General features: G+C 42.8%; 1 protein-coding gene across 1 annotated transcript; it reads left to right on the top strand.

Annotated features, from left to right (window-relative positions):
- Window positions 1–8: 8 nt before the first annotated feature.
- LOC143287953 (uncharacterized) lies at window positions 9–27,356 on the top strand. Its single transcript, XM_076596195.1, has 9 exons — window positions 9–114; window positions 4,883–4,984; window positions 10,032–10,127; window positions 11,955–12,037; window positions 13,453–13,517; window positions 16,191–16,321; window positions 20,740–20,876; window positions 24,591–24,765; window positions 26,530–27,356. The coding sequence occupies exons 1-9, from the start codon at window positions 54–56 to the stop codon at window positions 26,754–26,756; spliced, it is 1,077 nt and encodes a 358-aa protein (XP_076452310.1). The 5' UTR covers window positions 9–53; the 3' UTR covers window positions 26,757–27,356.
- Window positions 27,357–27,924: the final 568 nt, after the last annotated feature.

Consider the following 27,924-nt stretch of genomic DNA (forward strand, 5'->3'; position numbering starts at 1 on the left):
ATGTCAGTCGCTTTTCCTTTTGGGAACCCAGCCAAGGCATCTATGGTCACAGGATGGGTGCTGCAGGACACGCGAAAACTGAACTGATGAAGGACCGCATTTTGCAAGCTTTGGGTGAGTGCTGTTCAGTCTGCCCATGTGCTGTTGCATCGGCGTCTGACGTATACAACTTTTTTCTTTGTGTGTGCAACTCAGCCGTGTGACTGGTGGGTTTAGACTCTAAATAATTTTGTAATAAAGAAAACATGTTTTTATATAATAACATAAAAACTAATACATGGTGAAATGACACCCATCCATAACACAAATGTAGCCAGTTTGGCAACAATCGTCGTTCGGCCAGCTTAGCAGACGACTTGCGACGCGCCGAAGGTTAATGGGGCAGTCGGTAAATCGGTCACAAGTCGAGGAACCGTATGATTTTTTTTCCCCAGCAATTTGTTAAATTATAAACACTATCTTATAGATGAGATTATAGTTTTTATGTTACTGCCGGGGCTTCAGAAAGATCATACTTCTCAACTGCAATGATATCACTTGGCCAGAAAGCCTATAACTCAGTCTTTTAAATTAATATTTATGTGAATGAATTTTGGCGCTATCTTCGAAATCCACTCAGTTGAAACATACAAAATACTTTCGTTTTCTATAAATCAATATAGTTACCGTGGAATTTAGATTGTGCATTAAAATGTAAATGATTAATCTTTCTTCTCGTGTATCGCTTTCCGTGTACACCTAAGTTATAGGCATGCGATGGTACGAAATGTCTGACAGCATTTCGGCCCCACAAAACTCTCTTCTTCTTCGTCAATGCCGATTTGAACAAAATATGTTTTTACAATACCTAGACACTTTTATTGCGTGTTTCGCAGATGTTTACATTTCTGTTATTAATCTGATTCATATCATACATGTATAACTGGGTTGTAGTTGGTTTGAACGAAGTATTTCATTGCCGATCACTAGTGTCAAAACGGGGTCAGCCCGATACTCCCCGTGTCGATACTCCCTCTCACAAATATCCCAAAACAGTCAAATACAGATGTATGTATATATTTGTGACTGATAATGCTTTCTGCTTGATGAAAGATGTGTTGTGGAATGATTAATGTGTTCATCATGTTCTCTTCATACCAGCCGTCCGCCTTCAGTTGAGAAGCGACATGTGTGTTGGGCCCGCTGTTGTGTGGGCTCGCTGCCTTGTAGTCCGGGCCCATCGCACACGGGGTGTCGAAGCATCAAGTTTCACGCGACAAGCAGCAAAAACGTGCAGCGCCCCGTGTGCGAGGTATTCAGGCAGCAAGAGTCGCGCAGCCACGCAGCAAGATCGCCGTTGCCACGCGTCAAATTCCTCGATAGAACTTGACCTATTTCCCCGCAACAAAAGCGACGGACGTGCGTGGAGCAACCAATCACGAGATCCGCTCGTTTCACGTGACACAAAATGGCTGACATCGTTTGGACTCGATTCATTCGTTTGACGTTGCTCAATTAATCATGAAAACAAAGTGTTTTGGAAGTAAACGATTAGACTGTTTGGATGAAAAGATTGTCATTACATCTGAATGCATGTCTGTTTAAGAGTGATTTCTGTGAGTGCCCCAAAAATTTTGACTTACTACTCAGAACAGAAACTCACATGGTAACGTTTGTAATTCCTGCCTCAGAATATTCTGAGAACGAAAGTATCTTTGACTGAAATTGTGAGGATAACTGGATTTCCAAATATCCTTTAGAGCTGTACACACTTCTATTTTAACTTCATTTTAACTTCCCAACCTATCATACTTATTTGTCTTATTTCAGCTTCAGCTGAAATAAACATTTCCCAGCAGTTTGTTCTTACAGAGTTTGCCAAATGACTTGTAATTATGTATATCAGTGTTTTAATAACACTGTTTGCTAACTTACACACCATTGTATAATATCAGTGTGTTTTGATGTTTTCAATTGTAACTTGTGTTACTTCCTATTGGAGAACTGTTGGTTCAACACAAATACATGCTTACATAATTGATTTATCCTTCATGGTCTGATTGCAGTTGTAATTTCTTATCTTTCTTTTCAGACCATTTTGTTTGGAACTGTAAAATGTTGGAATCCGATTGTATCTGCAGTTATAACAGGCACAGTTTATTTTATGAAGCTGTGCAACTGATATGGAGAAGAAAAGAACTGTCACAATTGCATGTACAGGATTCTCACACATCAACACTAAAGGGTCAGTGAAAACTGGATGGCAAAGAAGCAAAATAGTGATAAAATTAAAACAGGTCCACAATTTAGTAGTAAACGAATAAAATGAAATAATGAATAAATTCCACTGCATGTTTATAAATGAAATATTGATGACTTACACATGAAGTGAATAAAATGAAATCAGTGAATACATATAAATGAATATGTAAGTATGAATTATGATAAATTTATCCAGTTTATCTAATTGCATGGATGAATGGACAAGCAAAATGGCATGCTAAACAACACAGATTTTATTTCATTACATTGTTTGAGACAGTTAACAGATGAGAGATCATTTGATTGATGTAACAATTAATATAGTGACTGGTGAGTGACTGAATGATTGATCAAATGATCAATATCATGCATGGAAAAGTGACAGAATAACTGGATAGGGTGTGCAATGAATAAATTCAAGGAAACGTGGTGATGTGTTTGAAAAAACGTCAAAAGAAAATAAAGAAACAGTATAAAACAACAAAAGCATGTTATATCTAAATGTTGTCCTATTTCAAATGTAAAAAAACAAAAAAAAAAAACATCATAAAAAAAAAAAAACAACGAAGTTTTTTGTTTTCTTCCTCGGAAAAAGTGGGGGGTATTTTCATGGCAACAGTCAACCATAATTTCGTCTTCAGTATCAGCAATAAATTATCGTCAGGGCGACACTGACAGCACGTGACTTTCCCAATATGGAGCGTGATGCGTGATGCCTGGGGAGATTTGTGGTGGGTGTGCGAGTGACACGCCTGTGCGAGTGACATGCCTCGCTACAAGTTCAGTCAGGCGTCGGCGCGACAATGTAGCGAGGCATCAAAAAATGATGCGCGGCTGTCACTGACCCCTCTCTGTCAGTTTATCTCTTTCTGTGTCTATCTCATTTTCTCTCTTCCCTCTGTCAGTCTCTCTTTCTCTCTCATTCTCTCTTCCCTCTGTCAGTCTCTCTTTCTCTCTCATTCTCTCTTCCCTCTGTCAGTCTCTCTTTCTCTCTCATTCTCTCTTCCCTCTGTCAGTCTCTCTTTCTCTCTCTTTCTCTCTTCCCTCTGTCAGTCTCTCTTTCTCTCTCTGTGCTCGCACACACACACTTATACACATACATATACGTTGTGTGCATCCCGCTGACACACAGTAAATACATTATTCGGTGAACACACACACACACACGCACACACACACACAAACACTCACGCACGGACACACACACACACACAAACACACTCACACAGACACACACACACATTCACACTGTTTCGCCGCGATATGAGATTCATTATTGATGATGGTTTTAAAATTAATCAGTGTAATTCGTCACAATTTACAAAGAAAACCAAGAAGGACTTTATGGAATAAGTTCTAACTGGAAAGAAAAATACCACTGAAAACAAACAGATCAGTAACAGAACGCCTGTAACGCTGAGGTACATTTTAGCTGGTAATTCTTGATAGCAAAAGACTGAGTGATATAATATGAAACTCTACAAACCTAATCTTAGTCAAATAGGGCACTTCTTTGATAACAACATACCATTTTTGTTGATCACACACTTTCTCGACAAGTGTCTTTTTTAATCATACCCTGGTATATTCATACCGTAATTCGTTTTTGGCAGACACGTGTATTTGGATGGCAAAATGATAAAACTTTCGGGAAATCATGAATCCCCCCTTCCGCCTGGGTAAGGGGTGTGAGTGGGGGGAGGGGGGGGGTTTATGGTCACTTGAAGGTCTACCACCAATGACCATTGCTGACCACCAGTGACCATTGCTGACCACCAGACCACCACTGGCCACTGACCAAGACTGACCTGGGAGAACATAATGATGGTGATGATGGAGTCTCCCGTCGGACCAACGGATGAGTAGGCAGGCAGGCTTACCTGTCGGTGTGTGTCCTCATATGGGAGAAGAGGCCGATTCTAGATGCGCAGCACTTCCCACAGGTGTTGCAAGGGAAGACGTCTCCAGAAGTTGAGCCCTGCTTCCTTCGCTCACGCTTCTCCTTAATGGCCAGCGTTTTCCTTGTTTTCAAACGTCTTTATGCCACTACAGCACAGCATCCTCCAGCGAGAGCGGTCAAGGGCATCGGTTTCCCAGGAAGTGATGTCTATGTCACAGGCTTTGAGGTTCAAGGTGTCCTTGAAGCGCTTGCAGGGTCTTCCAAGTTCGCGGTGGCCTTCCTTCATCTGGCCATACAAGAGCATCTTCAGGATCCTGCCGTTTGTCATGCGGACAATGTGTCCTGTCCAGCAAAGGCTTTCGATGCTGGGCAGGCCGCTCCTCTCTAGGACCTGGAGGTTCGTTCCGACATTAGCCTGGTTGCCTGACCAGCACAGGTGACTTTTTTTCTTTCTTTTTAGTGAGGAGGAGTTGGGAAGGGCAGTCCCTTCCCCACTCTCTCACCTACCGACGCTCACAGTCCCACAGGTGCATATTGCAGAGTTAGATTATGTATTACGAAAACAACTGTTCCTAACCGATAGCTATTATTTTTGTCTCGAATTAAGTACTTTTCCCTTTCAAACAACGATGTTTCGGATAAGACGACCACCGCCCCCCTTTTATACAAATACTTATACAGTTCAATCATGTTTATATATATCGAAAGCAAAGCATCATGCTGTATCTCTCCACATCACAGATTCCATCCCTGTCAGTACAAAGGAAGACGCAGTGTTCACCATGGCGGACTATGGAGCAGCTGATGGCTACGCTACCATGCCGTTGATGAAAGAGATCATTGGTGAGTGGGTTGCTTGGTGGGCTGAATGCTTGATCTTGCTAACTTAACAAGAGTGCACATGTTTACACAGCGAGAGAGGGGACGGAAACACACACACACACACACACACACACACAAGACAAAATGGCGGAGCGTACTGGCAGATGAATTTCAACTGCAGTAAAAGTTTTCTCAGTGACTGAAAAATGCGAACCAGAAGTTTCAGCAATGCTACGACACCAAAGACGACTCGTGGCGCAAAACGGCATACTGGGGCATCTGTGGATGATGCCTTCAGTCCAGCAACATTGCCTACCGAGATCGACCGGCGAGACAAGCAACAGCTGACAGTGATACCTTCGCCGGCCACAGTGCAGTCTCCATCGACATCTGCGGTGTGCGGGAATGCAGATGCCCTTACGTAATTGCGAGAGGTGATTCTGGCACTGTGTGGACGAATTTCACTGCTTGAGGGAGCGATAGAGGAGCAAAAGAAGACAACTTTACATCAGACTGGCTGGTGTTCCCATGGAAACCAGAGGGGCACAAACCGACTCCTGCACTTCAACAGCACCAACATACGCAGAAGCAGTGAGGTCGGGTCCCTCTGCCACACCAGGGCAGCTGTCCACACCGAGAGCCTGCACTCCACCAAAAGCTAGGCAGAATGCTAACGCAATGGGCCCAAATCGAGAGGAAAAAGTTGCCAAGCCCAAGAATGACGTCAATTTATCTATCACGCAATACGCGAGAAATGACGTAAAACCCAAACAAAAGAAACTTCTAACTAAAAAAAGAAATCAAATGAAAACAAACAAGAACTTCCGAAAACCCTTATTCTTCACGATTCAGTCATGAATGGCGTAGAAAGAAATCGGCTTGGGCACTCATATTGGTTCCATGCATCAAAGAAACGAACCCCCACAGTGAGTGCTGCGCAACAATGCCTACAAGATCAGTTTCAGTTTCAGTAGCTCAAGGAGGCGTCACTGCGTTCGGACAAATCCATATACGCTACACCACATCTGCCAAGCAGATGCCTGACCAGGCAGCAGCGTAACCCAACGCGCTTAGTCAGGCTTTGAGAAAAAATAAATAAATAAGGGATGATCAAATAATAGATAAATACATTAAAAAAAAACCTACCACTGCTAATAATATGTATAAGGCGCAAAAACTTGATGAAGTCAACTATAAGCGTACATAAATAAATAAATAAATATAATATAAAAAAAGTAGTAATAATAATAATAACAATAAATAAAAAAGACAACAATGATAAATAAGCAAATGTAAAACATGGAGACACACATTCACACATACACCCACATATGCATAACAGATGCGCACCAAACATACATAAGAAAGAAATAAAGAATACTACATTAGAAATTAAAAATTAAAAAAAAGATAAATAAGTAGTTGCGACTTTTTTTCTTTCTTTTTTTCCCCGTTGTTTTCGGGGGGTTTTGTTTGTTGTTTTTTTTATTCGTTTTTTGTTTTTTATGTATTAATTCATTTATTCTTTTCTTTTCTTTTCTTTTTCTTCTCCGTTCTCCTTTGGAAATTAACAAACAGTGAGGCCAGGAGATGAAATGATTTAACAAATAGTAAAGAGTAAAGAGTGGTAACTCTCTCCATTCACAAAAAAAAAGAAAGAAAAAGAAAAAAAGTTTGTAACTGGCTTTTAAGAACCCAGCTGTCATAGTTATAAACAAAGGAGAACACTACAGCAAAGAGTGGTAACTCTGTGTGGCTTATTCAGAATTAAAGAGGCTATGCCAGTCTTGAATAAAAGCTTATTTGTGTTGGCACATTTCTTCTGTCTTTGCTGCTGTGTGCACATGCCAGAAGATCGGTATGAGGACAGGCCCGGCGCTTCCTTTTTGAGGAAGTATCTGGGTTTGTTCCAATGTACCTTTTACCTGTGTGCTAGCTGAATCGGTAGCGTAAGCAGCACTGACTTGAAGTTGTGTACCTTATGAATGCCTACAAGAACTTGGCTCTGGTGAAAAACAACCCGAAGCAGTGGTCATTCATTGTGGCATTAACGACCTGAAAACAGCTGACCCTGAAAAATCATGTAAAATCTCTAGTGCACGTCTTAAAAGACACGGCGAAAAAACACCCAACAACGAAAGTCGTCGTAAGTAAAATTACGGTCGTGAAAGATGAACGCACAGAAATGAAACGTCAGCTGTTCAACGCCATGCTAACTTCCGAGTTTTATGACGAGAAAAACATTTCTTTTGTAGATAACACCAACATAAAACTTCATCATCTGCGGGACAATTTGCACCTCACGAGGAAGGGGACCAGTCTACTGGCAGGGAACGTGGGGCGTGTTGTCAGGGACCTGCTGTGGGAGACTCCCAGGAGACCTGCCCGATCAGCCCATCGCTATCAGCACCATGCCTACCCCGCCTTCCCCCAGCCCACATGCTACAACCCATTCAGCAACCTGATAGACTGGTCTTCGTATTGATCACTGGCAAAACTTTTACTTGTGTTCAGATTTGATTTATTCCCACGTGAACACCAGGACGCTCTGCTGTGAACTGTTCTACTATTTAATCTCCGTTTTCAACACTATAATCATTCATACATACTCGTTTAGTTTATTGATTCATAACCTACCAGTTCTTTTTAATTATCTATTATTAGTATTATTATTTAGTTTAATATATTTTTTTTTGTGTTCCGTTAAATTAGTTAACTTTCTGAAACTGTGATCAACTAGAGACAATCACTGAACTTTCTCGAGCAATGACGGTCGACAACCTAAATGTGTTTCAGTGGAACTGTCGATCTGTTGGTACAAACTGTGATCACTTAGTGCAACACCTGGCGAATCAGTGGAACTGTCGATCTGTTGGTACAAACTGTGATCACTTAGTGCAACACCTGGCGAATCATAACTATCATTTGCTAGCACTTCAATCTCTAAATGTTAAGAGAGATAAACTTCCTAAATTTAGTCACTACTACTTTCCACCATTACATCAAAAGGTGGATACCAATGAGAAAATCAGCACAGCGATATACATTCGAGAAGGGGTCAAGTACACTCCATGCCCTAGCCCCGTTCCACCAGATATACCAAATATTCTTTCTTTTTTTTCTTTTTTTTTAATCTTGAAAATTTTTTTTTTCTCACTTATTATTTTACTTCCTTGTTAATATGTCCCTAACACTAACAGTCTCTTCCACCCCATTCCCCCACTCCTGCCCTCTCACCCCCTGCCCACCTTCCCTCTCCCTTCACTTTCAGAACCCTTTCTTTCCCTCATACATTCACACTGACAGTTCTACTCACCCTGCTTTGTGTCCTTTCCTGTGACTTCTCATCACTTTCCTTTCCTGAACTTTACTCTCTCTCCCTCTCTGTCTGTACCTTTCTGTCTGTCACTCACTCATTTCATTTGCCTGAAGAAGAGCTTGTGGCTCGATACGTCGCCTCTTTTATCCCAAGTAAGTCGACTTTTACCAAGATTTTTTTAGTCTACCTCCCACTATACCAAATATTCATTCTTGTGCTGTAAAAGTCCAGTTTAATTCTTCACTCTTAACTGTCATATCTGTATACCTACCTCAGGGTCCAAATGACTTAATACAGAGTGGATTCGAACCTCACGGACAGACCAGGACAAAAAAGTTCTCATCACGGGAGACTTCAATGCACACTCGCCATTTTGGGAGACAGGCTGCCAGTCGATCACTAGCAATCGTTTTACTGAAAACATTGTAGATGCTTCTCGATACCTACTTAACGATGGCAGAATAACACGTGTCCCAGACAATCCAAGTCATAGAGCAACTGCCATAGATCTTACTTTAATCTCACCAGATCTGGCACCAATATGTGACTGGCACACACTGAATGACACTCTTAATAGTGATCATTTGCCTATTATCTCAAGACTTGAATCAAAAATATCTCAGTCGATAGATCCAACCGAGGATAAAATTCCAAAATTTAATTACAGACTTGCGAACTGGGATAAATTCAGAAGTTTACTTTCATCGTTTCAAATTGACGACATAAACGATACAGATGTCAACAGTTTATATTCGATATTTACAAATGCAGTCATCACCGCTGCAAATGACTCTATTCCAAAGTTCAAATCGGTTAAAGATCGACGGGCGCAATAGCCGAGTGGTTAAAGCGTTGGACTGTCAATCTGAGGGTCCCGGGTTCGAATCACGGTGACGGCGCCTGGTGGGTAAAGGGTGGAGATTTTTACGATCTCCAGGTCAACATATGTGCAGACCTGCTGGTGCCTGAACCCCCTTCGTGTGTATATGCAAGCAGAAGATCAAATACGCACGTTAAAGATCCTGTAATCCATGTCAGCGTTCAGTGGGTTATGGAAACAAGAACATACCCAGCATGCACACCCCCGAAAACGGAGTATGGCTGCCTACATGGCGGGGTAAAAACGGTCATACACGTAAAAGCCCACTCGTGTGCATACGAGTGAACGCAGAAGAAGAAGAAGGTTAAAGATCATAAGCACTCTGGTAATATCTGGTGGAATTAGGCTTGTGAAGCAGCAATGAAAGAAAAGAAGTCAAAATTCAAAATATACTTAAAAGTACCCCCCCCCACCCCCCAATCATTTAGAGATGAAAAAAGCTATAAAAAAAATAAATAAAGCAAATAGTGTTAACGCACAAGCAAAAAGGCAGTTATCCACTACTTTACTTTATTCCTTTCCGTCTAAAAACACTTATAGTGAATAGACGTTAAACTGTAGAAAACACACACACACACACACACACACACACACACACGAGAGTGAGAGAGAGATACAGAGAAAGAGACAGTGCGTGTGTGTGATTGAGAATGCGAACTTTTGATTATATATAGGTCACAGGCATCATTATTGAAACTGTAAAGAGAGAGAGAGAGAAACGGGGGGAGGGGGGGGGGGCAGACAGACTGTGATTGAGAGAGGCAGAATGGGGGTACTCTACATGAATCAGACTAGTACCCTTTTATACGATCAGAAGTTGAAACACAACACTTACATAGCCACCCCACTTTTTATCTTTTTATCTGCAGGACTGGTGCGGAAGAAACACGGTGAAATCCCCATCCAGGTTGTGTATGAAGACCAGGCCTCCAGTGACTTCAACTCTCTCTTCAGATGGGTTCATGGTCGGTTCGGTGTTCTTTCTTTTTCTCTTTCTTCTTTTTTATTTTTATTTTATTTTATTTTATTTATTTTTAATGATTTGATTTTTTAGGGGTGCGAGGGAGAGACTTTTGTGTAAAAACAGAATGAATCAATATAAATTATGATTACCGTTGTTCGTCTCTCTCTCTCTCTCTCTCTCTGTGTGTGTGATATATCTGAACAAAATTATATTCTCTGAGAATAAACTGTCAGCAAAAAACAACAACAACCTAAATCTGTCTTGCATATAGATAAAAAATATATATATATATATATATATATATATATATTTTCTGCACATTTCATTTAAGTTTTTGAGAATTACTTTACCATTAAATTTCTGTAAACTTTTAAAGGCTGTTAGCACTTTTATTTATCAATTTCAGTTAAAATATAACCAGTTTTGCTTCAAATGTAAAATAAATAATTGTATTGATGCATAGCCTACATCTACCAGGAGCCGGAAATAATATTTCTGTTTTGTTATGTCCTGTAATGGGACATTGCTCAGAATATACTGCTGGAAATTAGATCCATGTATAGAAAGACTGTTCGTATCTTAAACTCAGTGTCACGGCTGTGCAGTTTACAATTGTTTGGAAGGTGGTGTCATAAAAATGAATGACGTCAGTGTCTCTGCTGCACGGACGTTGACTTTCCTTTCTATTCGGACAACAAACAAAATGGATGTTCTGCCACAAAGTAGTATACAACACCAACTATCATAAGAGGAATGGGGATACACCTCCATTCTGAATCAATTGGTTTTCTGGGTTGTCGTGAAGAGTGTGTCAGGCATGTCCATGTATGACAGTTTTTCAAAATCGTTTTGTCCCTGTCTTCTGGTTAACATCCATTACATGTTTTATGATGCTCTCCGTCTCGCTGTCTTTGTCCCTGTCTTCTGGTTAACATCCATTACATGTTTTATGATGCTGTCTGTCTCGCTGTCTTTGTCCCTGTCTTCTGGTTAACATCCATTACATGTTTTATGATGCTGTCCGTCTCGCTCTCTTTGTCCCTGTCTTCTGGTTAACATCCATTACATGTTTTATGATGCTGTCTGTCTCGCTGTCTTTGTCCCTGTCTTCTGGTTAACATCCATTACATGTTTTATGATGCTGTCTGTCTCGCTCTGTTTGTCCCTGTCTTCTGGTTAACATCCATTACATGTTTTATGATGCTGTCTGTCTCGCTCTGTTTGTCCCTGTCTTCTGGTTAACATCCATTACATGTTTTATGATGCTGTCCGTCTCGCTGTCTTTGTCCCTGTCTTCTGGTTAACATCCATTACATGTTTTATGATGCTGTCCGTCTCGCTGTCTTTGTCCCTGTCTTCTGGTTAACATCCATTACATGTTTTATGATGCTGTCTGTCTCGCTCTGTTTGTCCCTGTCTTCTGGTTAACATCCATTACATGTTTTATGATGCTGTCTGTCTCGCTCTATTTGTCCCTGTCTTCTGGTTAACATCCATTACATGTTTTATGATGCTGTCTGTCTCGCTGTCTTTGTCCCTGTCTTCTGGTTAACATCCATTACATGTTTTATGATGCTGTCTGTCTCGCTCTCTCCCCCTCTTTCTGTAACATCCATTATACGCTTTACTTTATTGCTTTCTCTCTTTCTCCTTCTCTCTGTGTCTGTCTGTCTGTCTGTCTCTCTCTTTACTTTATTGCTTTCTCTCTTTCTCCCTCTCTCTGTGTCTGTCTGTCTGTCTGTCTCTCTCTTTACTTTATTGCTTTCTCTCTTTCTCCCTCTCTCTGTGTCTGTCTGTCTGTCTGTCTCTCTGTCTCTCTCTCTCTCAGGACTGATGCCGAACCCTTATTGCTACCTCAACGAGTTCAAGCGAGTGTTTCCAATGGCCTCTGGTACCAGCTTCTTTGAACAGGTATATTTTCCTTTTTGTTTTGACATTAACGAGAATGATAATGACCATGATGATGATGATGCTCATACTAGTATACAGTTGTTGGTAATGCTGCTTATAGCAAGGTTAGCGCTTAGTTCATGTCACGGTTGGGAATGCACAAAACCAAATAAGGTTGTTTTACAGTATTCCTAACACACTGAATGCACAAGATAAAATCGACGATGTCAAAAACTGCACCCCCCCCCACACACACACGGACTTTTCGATGTTTCTACTTACAAGCTAACTTGACAGTGTTATTAGTATGATGTACATAGGGTCCACTGCAACCATGATTATTATTTCTTCCCCACGTTTTATATCAGTTTGTCATTATAATAATAATAATAATAACGGTACTTATATAGCGCTGAATCTTGTGCATAGACAAATCTAAGCACTTTCGCACCAGTCATTCTCACGCACGCATAACTCTAAAACTGGAGAAACTGAAGACAAGGAAGAGGCAGGGAAGGGAGGCTATTTTGGGAAGAGGTGGGTTTTAAGGCCAGACTTGAAAGAGCTGAGTGTGGAGACTTGACGAAGCGAAAGAGGAAGTTCATTCCAATTGCAAGGTCCAGAGACAGAGAAAGAACGGCGGCCAACAGTCGAGAGGGCCCTTCAACGTGTCTTGCAGTACAGCAATTCTAGGAATGTTACAAACCTCTTGCTCACTCAGCTTTTTCGAAGAACTCCCCTTGAGTTTGTATGCACCTCATCACTCCGCTCAAACGAAGTTATGACGTCAGCCCACGTGACCTGGGGTATGTCCATAATGAGACCCCCGAAGAAGCATCTTCTGCACACTGGAACATTTCCCTCTTCACCTGCTGCTTCTCCTCAGGGAACAAAAACCAGTTACAAGGGGCTGTCTCTTGTTCCACTTCTTGGACAGCGTAAACACCATGCTTCATACACCTTTGGGAGGCAGACAGTGGCGTACCACTCAGAGTTTACTGTCCTTTTTTCTTTGAGGGGTCCGGTCGCGACATGGCCTGATTTTCCAAAGAAACATGCAACCATTAAATTTTGTTTGGAATGACTCTCGGAAGGGTGGAATTTTGTAGGTGCACTTTCATCTGGAAAGACCGAAACAACTGATTGTTGTTTTGTTTCTGGATCGTACTGGTATACCCCTGTTTCCTTTCCTGTAATGATGTCTCAAACACGATCTGATCATCCGTCAATTTCAGCCCCAGGGGGGCCGTCACCCCGTACTGACATCTTGCCTTCCTGAACACACATGGTTTTACGTAGCAGTCTGAAAGTTTTCTTTTTTCCTTATTATGACCTTGCGGTATATAATGACGTAATAATGACTATCATGACGTCAGTAGTTCCTCCCTATTCCATCACTTATTGAAGGGCCCTCGTATTTGTATGTGCTTTTCCAGATTCTTCCTGACAACACCGCTCATTTCATCATTTCCATATCGTCAGCTCATTATCTATCCAAGCCGTAAGTGTGTGTGTGTGTGTGTGTGTGTGTGTGTGTATCACTGTGTGTGTGTGTGTGTGTGTGTGAGAGAGAGAGAGAGAGAGAGAGAGAGAGAGAGAGTTTTTTGACTCACTTGTGTAAACAAAGTGAGTCTATGTTTTAACCCGGTGTTCGGTTGTCTGTGTGTGTGTGTGCGTGTCTGTGTGTCTGTGTGTCCGTGGTAAACTTTAACATTGACATTTTCTCTGCAACTACTTTGTCAGTTGACACCAAATTTGGCATAAAAATAGGAAAAATCCAGTTCTTTCCAGTCATCTTGTTTAAAACAATATTGCGCTTCTGGGATTGGCACAAAAAAATAAAGAATGAAGCCTAATTATATGCAAACTGCATTTACTGTTATATTTATATTTTTTGTATTCTCTAAACTTGGCACTTTGATCTGATATTCTGACCCAACAGCTAGAGCAGTCATTATTATCATTTTTTGTTCAAACAGGAACTTCTTTTGCTAAGCATGGAATTTTTATTTATTTGGAAACGTTTTGGTGCGGATAGTAAAAAGGGGAAATTACTCTGTAATGCTAGTGGAGTTAATTTGCTTTAAACTGATCTTTCTCATCTTAAACATTACATTTTGAAATAAGAGAGGCAAGGCCTTCAAGACTCACTTGTGATGCACTTTTTAAAAAAAATCCAAGCTTTTTATGTATTGAGTATAATTTCAAAATGTAATGTTTAAGATGAGAAAGATCAGTTTAAAGCAAACTAAGTTCCCCAGCAGAGTAATTTCCCTTGTTCTGCTATCTACACAAAAACGTTTGCAAAAATAAAACTTCCATGCTTAGCAAAAGAAGTTCCTGTTTAAACAAAAAATGATAATAATGACAGATCCTTTGTTGGGTCGAATATCAGATCAAAGTGCCAAGTTTAGAGAATACAAAAAATATAAATATAACAGTAAATGCATTATACTCAATACATAAAAACTTGGATTTTTTTTAAAAAAGTGTATCACAAGTGAGTCTTGAAGGCCTTGCCTTTCTTGTTAATAAGTAATTTAAGAGCAGCATGTAGCGTTTATTTATCTTAATTATCAAGCGAAGCAAATACATGATTCATTCCTTGACTTTATGGCTCAGTGGCTCACTTATTCCAAGGCAATAAAATGTCAAATGTGTCAAAGTCTCTTCTCTCACTTACTAGCACTTGTAATCATGTGCGATGTTTAATACTCTTGTGCTATTGAAAGATGATTTATTCTTTGTATCCTTGACTCACTTGTGTAAACAACGTGAGTATATGTAATAATCCGGTGTTCGGTTGTGTGTGAGAGAGAGAGAGTGCGCGCGCGCGCGCGTGTGTGTGCCCTTGGTTAACGTTAACATTGTCTACCAATGCCAAATTTGGTTTGAAAATAGTGGGGGAAAAACCTTCACAGCCATACCAATAAAAGGTCGTATATCTTCCGGATTAAGCTGTATTTCCTGATCGTGAACCGTTTATTTCGTTGAGGATCCGGATTCAGAAAACGGTTGGTTGAAAATGGCACGACCTCATTTTTTTCTTGTTCGCAATTAAAAGAAAAGAAATATAAGTTCTGGACAGAACACGTACAGTGACACTAACTACATCACGGACGTGTTTACTGCATATGAATATTTTTAAGTGGATACTGAATTAACGAGAATGAACAGAAAAGAAAAAAGTTGAACGGACTGTGTCGCAGTTTCCGAGTGTAACGTCTGTCGAACACGGATCTTTGCAGGTTTGGAGAAAACGGGTACATGTTGTGTGCTTGAGTTGATGGCAATGTCTCCTTTACGTGGACTTTAAATTATTTCATAAATGCGCGAGATATACAAAAATAACATAATTTAAACGGCGTTATCACCTCGAATACAGTAATCGATTTATCACGCTAAAGAAAGTGTTTAAATTTCAATTTTTGAACGTCATTGGTAAATTCGAAGTATTAATAGCGCTGTAAGTGTTCTTACCCTTGACCAAAACGGGCTGGGTTCGAATCTGCTTTTGTGCCTGCCTTTTTTTTTTTTTTTTTTTTTTTAATCCTAAGCTTTATGATAAATGAAAACACACTCTCACAATTAAAAAAAAAACATTGAAAAAAATTTTTTTTTAATAATATGTTCTTTTTTTCTTTTCTTTTTTTTTCTTTTTTTTTTTTTTTAGTGTGTATCACAAGCCAGTCTTGAAGGCCTTACTTCACTTGTTAAGTACTATTATACGTCATTTGGAATGTGTGGAGTGAACGCATGAAACGTATATATGATGCTTTTACTTTGATGTCTTCATCATATTTTTGATATTTGCTTTTCATAGCGTGTCTCCGAATTCAGTATTTGTATAACTGTATTGTTCTTGGTATGATTTCTCAATTGATATATTAAAGTTTTATTATCTGTATGATTTGTGTATGTATTGGTTTTGCATAAAAAAAACAAACACCACGACATAAAACGACATTCATACACACAGAAAAAAGACGGAAAAGCTGTGCTTATCCATAAGTAAGCAAAGGTAATTTCAATTTCACTCATACCGAACACCACCCCCCTCCCCAATCACCCATTGCTCTCTTTGCCCCTCTTTCTGCCCGTCTTTCTTTAAGTCAGCTAAAGACCTACAGGGCTCTTCTTCATCTCTGACATTCACCCCGGTACTTTTTTTCAGAGCGACAAAGTTCCAGAACTCCCTAGAGCGTTACCCGGACGCCACAGAGGAAGAACGTCAGCTGGTGGAAGCCCAGGCTGCTGAGGACTGGGAGACCTTTCTCTTACACCGTGCCAGAGAACTCAAGTCAGGTCTGTGGTGCATGGTTCGGATGGCAATGGCTGTCACGCTGTCAGCCACTGCTCCCCCTATCACTTTTATTAAAAATTCTTATACGGTTATCTCTGAGTGCTGTGATATGACCGCGTTTTGAAAAGATTGCCAATGTGACCAAACAAATCCACCTGCGCTTGAGATCTTGAGGTCTGGGAAGTCACAATGTTTAGGGGAGGTGTAATGGGAAGGAGAGTATGGTGTGGAGTGAGCTTAGTGGTTGTCATTAGGAAACTAAATGGCTATTAGGGACCCTCCCAAGGCCGACCCTCCCAAGGCCGACTTTCTTTTAGCCCTGTTGGCCCAGAGATTTGGGATGTAACATGGGCGCGCAAAACTCTCTCCACTATCATCAAATTCATGCCCATACAGTCACAACAGCAATTGCCTCTTCCGCTATTCTCGTGGCCATATTCATACATACAGTAAACACCACCTTGGTTCTTATAAAAAATATTTTTAAAATAGCGGGAGTATAGATATCCGTTGCAGTATTCAGACAATTTATAAAGTCAGACGCAACTCCCATTTTGGTGTCATATACTGTACCATGTCAAACTGATGCAAACTAGGCCTATCTGTTTGCTCTGCTTGACCGAATTTCGTGCGGCTAACAGTGAAAAGATGCCCCTTCTTGCCCAGTCCGCTCTTAGCCAATCAAACGCCTCTAAAAGCTACAAGCACTGAATCATTCCTTTGGCCAAGGCTCTCGACGCCATCTTGTCAGGTTTATGCTCTGTTTCGTCTTACACTTTTTTTTTTTTTTTTTTTTTTTGCTATTAAGCGTGTTCATTTGGCCTGTTTTTCCTGCATGCAGCTTGATTTTATTGTATTCTTACCTTTGTATACTCGATTCAACTCTGCCCCCTCTACCTCTCAGACGATCCTGTCTTTCCTTCATCTGTTGGGGGTCGGATTTTTCGCTGGGTGCCTAAGTGCGGTTACCATGCCTCGTACGTCATCCCACGACAGCAGGAATCATGATGCTGGGATTGAGACTCGGCAAGACTCACGGGGGTGGGGGGGGGGGGGGGGACTCTACTTTGCCCACCCCAGGCCAAGCCACCTCAGTCTCCCCATGGGAGGGGATTTGGGGCGCGTGGCCACCTGCTTTGCAGGTCTTCCCGCTATCCGGCCAGCCTCCCCTGCGCATGTCAGGTGGTTCCGGGCAGTCAGCCCACCGGTCTTCTTGCAGGACTGACACCCAAGTTGGACCTGACCTCCCTCCGACTTGGCTAGGTTTTTCCCTTCATGGAGGTCAAGACGCCAGTGACCCTTGGGGTTGGGGTCGCAGGATGGCTGGCGCCCACGGGTGGTTTCCCCCATTCTACTTATACTGGGGCACACCTATGGTGCACGCTGTTTTGCCAGGACCCCTTGTCCTCTCTCCCCCGGATCCAACCCAGCACATCTCACAGGGTGACACACACGGCCTCGACAAGTGGGATAGACTTCTTGTCGGTCGGGTCGAGCTCCTCGGCCAGTATTGCCACTCAGTCCACAAATTGGGCCTCTGTCACCCCACAGGTGATCTCCACGGTCACAACGGCCTCCTTGTCAGGACCGACAGCTGCCGAGTCACCCCACTCGGCCCGGGAGAGCCTGCAGTTTCCACCCACCCAGCCCTCAGTCCTACAGGGAGTTGAGTGGGTGTTTGTCCCCTCTCAGCACTCACGGGTCCGTCTTGCATCCAGGGATGCCCTCACTGAGAAGGTGTGGCACCCACCATCCCTAGCATGGTTGGATGTATGGGTGTGTGCCCAGCTCGGTGGAGCAGGAAAGCATCTTAGAGACAGAGATATAGCACCTACTCCTCACAGGGGCGATATCTCAACTCTCGGACTCGGGCCTCGGTTTTTAAGGCCGGTCGTTCGTGATTCCAGTAGTCTCGGGAGGGTGGAGACTAGTCTTGAAATTGTGCCCCCTCAACAAATTCCCCTCCAAAATCAAATTCAAGATGGACACACAGGCACAGATTCGAGAGACTATTCAACAGGGCGATTGGGCTACATCTGCCGATTTGAAAGATGCTTATTTTCATATCCTCATTCATCCGGCGTCCCGTCGGTACCTGAGGTTCATGTGGAGGGACAAGGTGTTCTAGGTCTCAGCCATCCCGTTTGGTCTGTCCCTTGCCCCTTTCCTGTTTACCATTTCCCGCTGGGTTTCCCAAGTCATTCTTAAAACTTACACTCATTCTCAAAGGGATATCAGCTGTCTTAATCCCAGAGCACACGAAGTGCAGGCCATAGCTACTTCGGCTGCTTCCCAGCACTCAGTGCCACTGCAGCATGTCTTGGAGGCAGCCTTCTGGCGGTTTGAGAATTCCTTCATCAACTTCTACCTCAGGGATTTCCGTATGATCAGGGCTGATGGTTCCAAGGGGATTTCCTTTGTCGCGGCTAACACTGCCGTCTTGGTTACAAGGGCTCCCCATACGAACCAGTAGGCGTTGCCCTCCTCCATTTGCTTTAAATTCTGCATCAGTTTGACATGGTACAGTATATGACACCACAAGGTGGAGTTTGTATAATACACATGTTTGGTGATACATATACTTACCATGTCAAACTCGAATGCCCGCCCGTCCATCCTCGCGTCTCTGCCGTGATTCTCATGGGGCATTTTCTCGATGGCCATGGAATGATTCAGCGCTTGTAGCTTTTAGAGACGTTTGATTGGCTGAGAGCGGACCGGGCAAGACGGGTCGTCTTTTCACTGTTAGCTGCGCGAAATTTGGCCAAGCAGAGCAAACCAATAGGCCTAGTTTGCATCAGTTTGACAGGGTAAGTATATGTATCACCAAACATGGAGTATAATACAAACTCCTTTCGATGTTTGCACTTTTGAGCTGAGTAAGCGCACAGCTGCTGTGGCAGTACATTTAACAGACTTTGTCTTCCTCTTCTTGGTGCATATCTGTTATGCATGTGTGGGTGTATGTGTGAATGTGTGTCTTCATGTTTTACATTTATTTGCTTATTTATCATCATTGTTGTCTTATTTATTTATTTATTATTATTATTATTTTATTATTATTTTCATTACCACTACCTTTTTTATATCATAATTATTATTTATCTATTTATTTACTTATTTATTTATGTAAGCTTATCTCTATATATATATATTTTTTTTTTCTCAAGGCCTGACTAAGCGCGTTGGGTTACGCTGCTGGTCAGGCATCTGCTTGGCAGATGTGGTGTAGCGTATATGGATTCGTCCGAACGCAGTGACGCCTCCTTGAGCTACTGAAACTGAAACTTCTTCTTCTTCTTCGTTCGTGGGCTGCAACTACCACGTTCACTCGTATGCACACGAGTGGGCTTTTACGTGTATGACCGTTTTTACCCCGCCTTGTAGGCAGCCATACTCCGCTTTCGGGGGCACACTTTGTCCAAAACTTGAGGATCAAGAAAACAAACTTACCTGCGACGGCTGCTCAGGCTTCAATACTATTACAGATAATGATTAAGTGCTGGTTTAGGTTTACATGTTTGTTGAAAAGTCAGCCTCTGCATATCAACGATCGTGCGAAATTAACCCTTATCTAATTAGGTCAAGAAGGCATCAAGAAACTTGCAGTTCAACAGCAACGAATAGAAGAGGGTTTTTTTCGATGAAAAAAAGCATCACTTGTAATTTCACTTTCCATTTGACTGGCAAAGCGTTACCTATAATTTCACATTCTGTGTGACTGACTGCTTTCAAGGGAATGTTATAGTCATTATATATTATAATGATAATATATAGCACTCGTATGACGCAAACTCTCCATATAATAGGCTCTAAGTGCCTCGCATGAAACAACACAAAAACAACTATGCATAATAGCACACAGCAGCACAAGAAAACACAGGCCAACAATAGAAGAAAGAAAGAAGAAAACCTATATACTCCAAGATAATACATAGGCCTATACAACAAACTGGAAATATGAACAATCACACCAAAAAGTACATGATTTGTCCTAAACATGCACATACACTCGCGCCCACACACGCACAACACACACACACACACACACACACACACACTCACACACCCACAGACACACACACACACGCACAACCACACATACAACATGAAGACTTCAATAGAGAGGGGGTGGGGGTGGGGGGGGACACGAAGGTGGTGGAAGAGGAGACAAACAAATGACTGTTTAATCATATCCAAAGGCCACTTTCAACAGGCAGAGTTTTAGAATTGTTTCCAAAGAGGACGGAGTTACTTGGTATACTTGCGTTTTGCTGTATTTTTTCAGTTTTAATGGCGAGCGAACAATCAAACCTTTTATACGTTAGAACGAATGTATAAATCATCACGTCACTGATGTTGATCTCGCGTGCATCCCTTGGTGTTGACGTCACCTATGACATAACTATCACCTTTACAGGGGGACTCCTGTGTGTGGCCATGCCTGTAGATGACCCAGAGATGAAGATCAATGGTATGCGCCTGAGCACTCAAGACTTTGAGGAGGGGTTGTTGAGAGTGTGGCGACAAATGAGAGATGAGGGCAAGATCACCCAGGTACTGGATAAGATAAGATAAGATAAGATAAGATAAGATAAGAATAACTTTATTATCTCCAACTGGAGAAATTTGGTCAGGTGCATTATCACAACATAGACAAGTAAACAACATGGGGACCATAACTGTAAAAGTCAACAACAGCATTTTACTAATATTACGAAGATAAAATTGTAAAAAATATCACATACACCGTTTCATACATACATCCACACACTGCAGGTAATAACTAGTATTCTTAATGTAAAAACAGAAAGAATTAAGAAACATTATTTGAATATAATTATAAACATAGCCTACTATACTGCACATTGATTATAATAGACAGATAAGATAAGAATGAAGATAAATTGCGGAAAAAAAAGCAACCAGATAATCAGCACACACACCCCCCCCCCAACCCCCCAACCCCCCCCCCCACACACGCGGATTACTTGATTGAACAAGAGTAATAAACATATGTTCTCAAATAAATGCATTTCACATATTCGCTTTTAAAAACATTGCAATTAATTATTACATCGTAATTATTAAACAGAAATATATTAAGAATATGGACGTTAGCACTGGACATATTCCATTGTACATTCATCCCGCATATTGCACATTATTCCTCCTACATATTGCACATTCATTATAATGACTGGGAAAATAGACGGTGCACTGCATTACTTTGTATTCCACCCCATTGCACCCCATTGCCTTGCACTGGCTTGTATTACGTCTCATTTCCATGTGTCATTCGCCGTTGTCTTGAGTCATGTCAGGTCGTAACGTGTCATGTTACGTTGAACTGCACTGCATTGTAATGCAGTCGATGAAACCGCTGACAGACCCACAGTAACAAGAAAAAGAAGAAGAGGAAGAATGGACATTTATAAAGCGCGTTTTATTTCATGAACACTGCTCAAAGCGCTTCACATTTCGTTTCCATTTCCTCACCTCTCCCCCCACCCACCCCCACCCCACCCCTGCAATGTACCTAACCCCACACATACAGAGAGAGAAAAAAAATGTGCCTGGATTCACTCGTGCCAGTACCTCCTCTGAACAACCATCCACCCACTCACGACGACCAGTACCTCCTCTGAACAACCATCCACCCACTCACGACGACCAGTACCTCCTCTGAACAACCATCCACCCACTCACGACGACCAGTACCTCCTCTGAACAACCATCCACCCACTCACGACGACCAGTACCTCCTCTGAACAACCATCCACCCACTCACGACGACCAGTACCTCCTCTGAACAACCATCCACCCACTCACGACGACCAGTTCCTCCTCTGAACAACCATCCACCCACTCACGACGACCAGTACCTCCTCTGAACAACCATCCACCCACTCACGACGACCAGTACCTCCTCTGAACAACCATCCACCCACTCACGACGACCAGTACCTCCTCTGAACAACCATCCGCCCACTCACGACGACCAGTACCTCCTCTGAACAACCATCCGCCCACTCACGACGACCAGTACCTCCTCTGAACAACCATCCACCCACTCACGACGACCAGTACCTCCTCTGAACAACCATCCACCCACTCACGACGACCAGTACCTCCTCTGAACAACCATCCACCCACTCACGACGACCAGTACCTCCTCTGAACAACCATCCACCCACTCACGACGACCTCTGGAAGACACATCTCTGCAGGAAGCACGAATGCACGAACACTCGCAAGCACGCCACCACACACAAATGGCAACAATAATTATAAAAGATAAGAAAAAGATAATGATAATAACGATGGTTATGATCAACATAATGCCTTGGAATATTTATTTCGTTTTATTGTAGGTTAATGGTTTACACACCAGTGGTGAGCCCCCCATTCCTGATCAGTACGTTGGGTTTATACATTGGCCAGAAATCTTTTCTGGTTGTTGTTTTTTGTTGTTGTTGTTGTTTTGCTGAGGTATAGCATCCATTGATCAGCCTGCATGCCTCCTTGAAACTGAAACTAAAAGAAACCAAGTGACGGATTGTTATTCGCCATCATCCTGATGGTGTCATTGGTAGTCTTATTGCCTTTTTTAGGATATGTAAACATTATTTTGACATTGTCACGTTTGTCATCGATATTCCATGGTTTAATCATTCTGGTGTTGTTAACATAGTGACTGAAGTGATTGCTCACTCCCCATCTCGGTGTTAGATTGGTGCAGTGCTGGATATATACTGCTGAACTCTCGCTAAGGATCAGGCATTGAAAACATTGTGAGGAGGAAGAAAATGTATTTAATTCAAGACAAAATGGTCAAATTATGTTTCCTGTCCACGAATCTATACAATGAGAATTCACCCGTGAACAATTGATGGGGTAGATCCCCCCAAATCAACCATGAACAGGGGATGGGAGGAAAACATCAATCTCGATTAATGGGCATTAGAGTTGAAAAAACACAAAATGAACAGTCAGTAATGAGTGCGACCCCCTTGAACCTTGGAAACAGTCCTGCAATGCCTCCTCGTGCTGCAATGCCTCCTCGTGCTGCAAAGGAAGTTTTGTACCTGCTGCTGGAGAATCCTGTCCCACTCCTCCTGGAGAGCAGTCCCAAGCTCAGGGAATGTACAACGCTGGTTGTCACTGGCATACACGGCTTGTTCACTGACGTCCCAAACATATTCAATGGGATTCTTTGAATTCCTGCGTCCTGAAAGTATTGGTTGACGACACGAGCATGGTGAGAGGGCTGATTTCTCCTCGTCTAGGCACGTCGTCGTCCATTCGCTAAAGATACATAGCTTTGCTGTGACCTCCAGCGTGCATCAGGCAATCACGTTTCCATGTCTGTCGATAAATCTGAGGTCTACTGTTTGTTACATGCCAGTGAGTTAATCCTGGGCCGTCCTCACTTTTTGGCCTGTGGGTGGGTGTCCAGTTCAGAGCTTTGCTTGCGATTCTTGTTGAGGCGGGGGTGGGGGAGTGGTGGGAGGGTGAGGGGGGGGGGGGGGGGCCTCAGAACATATCAGGCAATTCGCAAATCATGGTTGACACGAAAGGCCGACAACCAACACACATGTTTGTTGTTTGGTTTGTTTTCGTTTTGTTTTTCAAAATAGAATCCGGGCTTTCTGGGCCTTCCCAAATACAGTAGACTGAAGAAACTTTCCAGCTACATTCGTGGCTTTGGAGAGGTTGATGGAAGTATTTACAGCAATATTTCGCAACACGCACGGTTTAAGCCCGGAGCATGACATGACATGAGTGTCGACTTATCGGGGGCTGGGAACTTTACTGGGGCACAAGAACTGGGTCGACGTGTGCGAGGAATCCATCCACTCACACGAGGTCGATTTAAGCTTGGAAAACGTAGAGATAAAGAAGACGGCTGGACGGGGCCAAAGAAACGTGGCGACTTACACAATGGGTTGACTTAATTACGTGAGGTCGACTTGAGTGGCGACAACTGTTTTTTTTTTTTTTTTTTTTTTTTTTTTTTTTACAAGAAACATGATTTGACCATTTTTCCTAATTAAAAAAAAAATTGTCGTCACAGTACGCTTAATGTCTGATCGTTAGCGAGTGTTGAGAAGTACACTATCCGTTCACCATCACCACGCTTCAGTCAAATATTACCTGTAGATATATATTTTTTTGTTCACCACCCATGTTCAGAATTCAGTCATTCCTCTGATGCATAGATTGCCGCTCCTGTTGCTAGTTTTCCGTCGTCATTGTTTGCGGTTACAGGAGGAATTTGTGGACACCAACTTTTACCGCAACATACCATATCTGCGTGAGGTCAGAGCCCCGTTTGACGATCCCAACTCCAAGGTGACCAAGGCGGGTCTGAGTCTCTCGCATGCTGAGTTGGTGTTCATTCCCTGCCAGGAACTGTTGAAATGGCAGAAGAAGCTGGATGAAGGTGAGAAGGCAGACTGGACGATTTAACTGGAGACATCTAGACATAGGTCACCTGAGAACCAGCCGCTGTGGAGAAATGGTCAGCCTTAAGGACAGATGAATGGAGGGACGTGGATTCAAGCCCTGTCAGAGGCTGGGTTTTTCTGCCTGTGGCCTCCCCCTAGCCAGAGTTGAATTTGCTATGGGATCTCTTGGGAAGACTGAAACCACACAATCCACTTTTTAAGAAAAGCTCTCGGGAATGTTGCTAAAAAATTCCTTACCAGCGCTTCAAGTGTCTGCCCCAACCAAGCCTGGTTGGCACTGAAATGTATTACGAAAGGAAACCTTGTTACGTATTCCTGAACCTCCATAACTGTACCATCATCATCATCTCACAGTATAATCATCATCATCTTCATCATCAAATGGTGAGCTCAGTTTCAATCGCCCCAGCCCCGATCCACTCCCATGTTCGTGGCGAGTTCCCACCGGAGTCTTTGGTGTCTGGTGAAGGTGGACAAAACCGTATCGAGGTCATATGAAAGATTTGCCACACGGGTTGGATGTGATATCACTTGAAACATTTTGTCAGTATAGTGGATAATACTGCAGACAAGTCACTTGGAATATCGTCATCATTATCATCACCGTCGTCATCACCCAGCTGTTATATTACGTTGTGAGAAATACCAGTAATCATGTGCATCCAACTGGAACAGCCCCGCTGCATGAACTGTGTTTGACTCTATTTTCCCTGTTTGTGATCTGCACATTCATTTCTATTTAAAATCAAACAAACAACAACATAACAGTAATGATAACAATCATCGTTATCATCAAATTTATAATGATATGAACAAGAACAACGAAAATATTAAATATAATGATAATAATAATTTGTATTTGTATTTCTTTTTATCACAACAGATTTCTATGTGTGAAATTCGGGCTGCTCTCCCCAGGGAGAGCGAGTCGCTACAGCGCCACCCCCCTGCCACCCCCACCCCCCCACCCCCCTTTTTTTGTATTTTTTCCTGCGTGCAGTTTTATTTGTTTTTCCTATCGAAGTGGATTTTTCTCCAGAATTTTGCCAGGAACAACCCTTTTGTTGCCGTGGGTTCTTTTACGTGCGCTGAGTGCATGCTGCACACGAGACCTTGGTTTATCGTCTCATCCGAATGACTAGCGTCCAGACCACCACTCAAGGTCTAGTGGAGGGGGAGAAAATATCGGCAGCTGAGCCGTGATTCGAACCAGCGCACTCAGATTCACTCGCTTCCTAGGCGGACGCGTTACCTCTAGGCCATCACTCCACATGATATATGATTATTATCTAATGATAATAATAACAACACTGATGAAGAATCAAAGAAAAACCTAAATAAATGAATGGATGATTATCCCTGTTGGGTACACGTTGAAATTCAGTCTCACCCGTTTTGTCCTGATTACATTTTACATTTTGTTAAAACACATACCATTTAGGACGTCCATTATTGACTTTGCTGAGTAAATGTTTGTTGTTGGGTTTTTTTGGTTGATTTTTTTTAAAGTGTTTATTGATTTAACCCGGTTTTTGTAGCTGCAAAGCCATCCTTTCATTTGATTTCGAAACATCGGAAGTGGCTATACTTCCACTATAAATCATATACACTCGCGTGTCCAAAGCTACCGTTTCTACCAAAGGCCTCTTTTCCTATATCCATCTTGTTGTTACTTCTTTTTGTTAGCTTCCTCCACCTCTCTGTTATTTGGTCTTTCCACTTGTCTTTCTTGTCAACAGAAGGTGTTGACGATCGCGCCACCTGGGCCAAAGATGTCGTCAACAAACACAGATTATGGTCCAGCCATGCCTTCATCCGGGGCCTTTCCAGCACGCGCAGCGCCCCTGTGAAAGAGGCTGTGGTGGACGAGCTGTACGAACGTCTGGAGAATGAGTTCTTAGCTCAGGACCCAAGGGAATCCAAACTTGGACATCTCAATGTTTACATTTTAGTTCGCAAAATCTGAGATGGATCCAGTGTGTGGCTTTGCACACACCCACAAACAGAACCGTGACTGGTTGACGTAGAACTTCACGCCAAGAGACAGAACCGTGACTGGTTGACGTAGAACTTCACGCCAAGAGACGCTTGTCTGGGAACTGTTACACAAGTTGTTTCTGAGGTTCTCTTCAAAGGATTTTTTTTTTTCGCTTTGTATATAATCTGTGTAACATTTCCTGATAACGAAATTTGGAACACACCAGGCGCACTATTTTGATAATGTAATGATGCCGCTCAGTTTGTGGCGAACTTGAGATAATTATATGATATCCTTAATATATTCATATATTTCATGGAGTACCTAATGTGGTGGTTACTTATCTCCCGTTGGGTGTCAGCACACACCACCACCATCCCTGCACCCGTCAGTCCTCTGTCAGCACACACCACCACCATCCCTGCACCCGTCAGTCCTCTGTCAGCACACACCACCACCATCCCTGCACCCGTCAGTCCTCTGTCAGCACACACCACCACCATCCCTGCACCCGTCAGTCCTCTGTCAGCACACACCACCACCATCCCTGCACCCGTCAGTCCTCTGTCAGCACACACCACCACCATCCCTGCACCTGTCAGTCCTCTGTCAGCACACACCACCACCATCCCTGCACCTGTCAGTCCTCTGTCAGCACACACCACCACCATCCCTGCACCTGTCAGTCCTCTGTCAGCACACACCACCACCATCCCTGCACCTGTCAGTCCTCTGTCAGCACACACCACCACCATCCCTGCACCCGTCAGTCCTCTGTCAGCACACACCACCACCATCCCTGCACCCGTCAGTCCTCTGTCAGCACACACCACCACCATCCCTGCACCCGTCAGTCCTCTGTCAGCACACACCACCACCATCCCTGCACCCGTCAGTCCTCTGTCAGCACACACCACCACCATCCCTGCACCCGTCAGTCCTCTGTCAGCACACACCACCACCATCCCTGCACCCGTCAGTCCTCTGTCAGCACACACCACCACCATCCCTGCACCCGTCAGTCCTCTGTCAGCACACACCACCACCATCCCTGCACCCGTCAGTCCTCTGTCAGCACACACCACCACCATCCCTGCACCCGTCAGTCCTCTGTCAGCACACACCACCACCATCCCTGCACCCGTCAGTCCTCTGT

The sequence above is a fragment of the Babylonia areolata genome, chromosome 12 (genome assembly GCF_041734735.1).
Source record: "Babylonia areolata isolate BAREFJ2019XMU chromosome 12, ASM4173473v1, whole genome shotgun sequence".
Taxonomy (NCBI): Eukaryota; Metazoa; Mollusca; class Gastropoda; order Neogastropoda; family Buccinidae; genus Babylonia; species Babylonia areolata.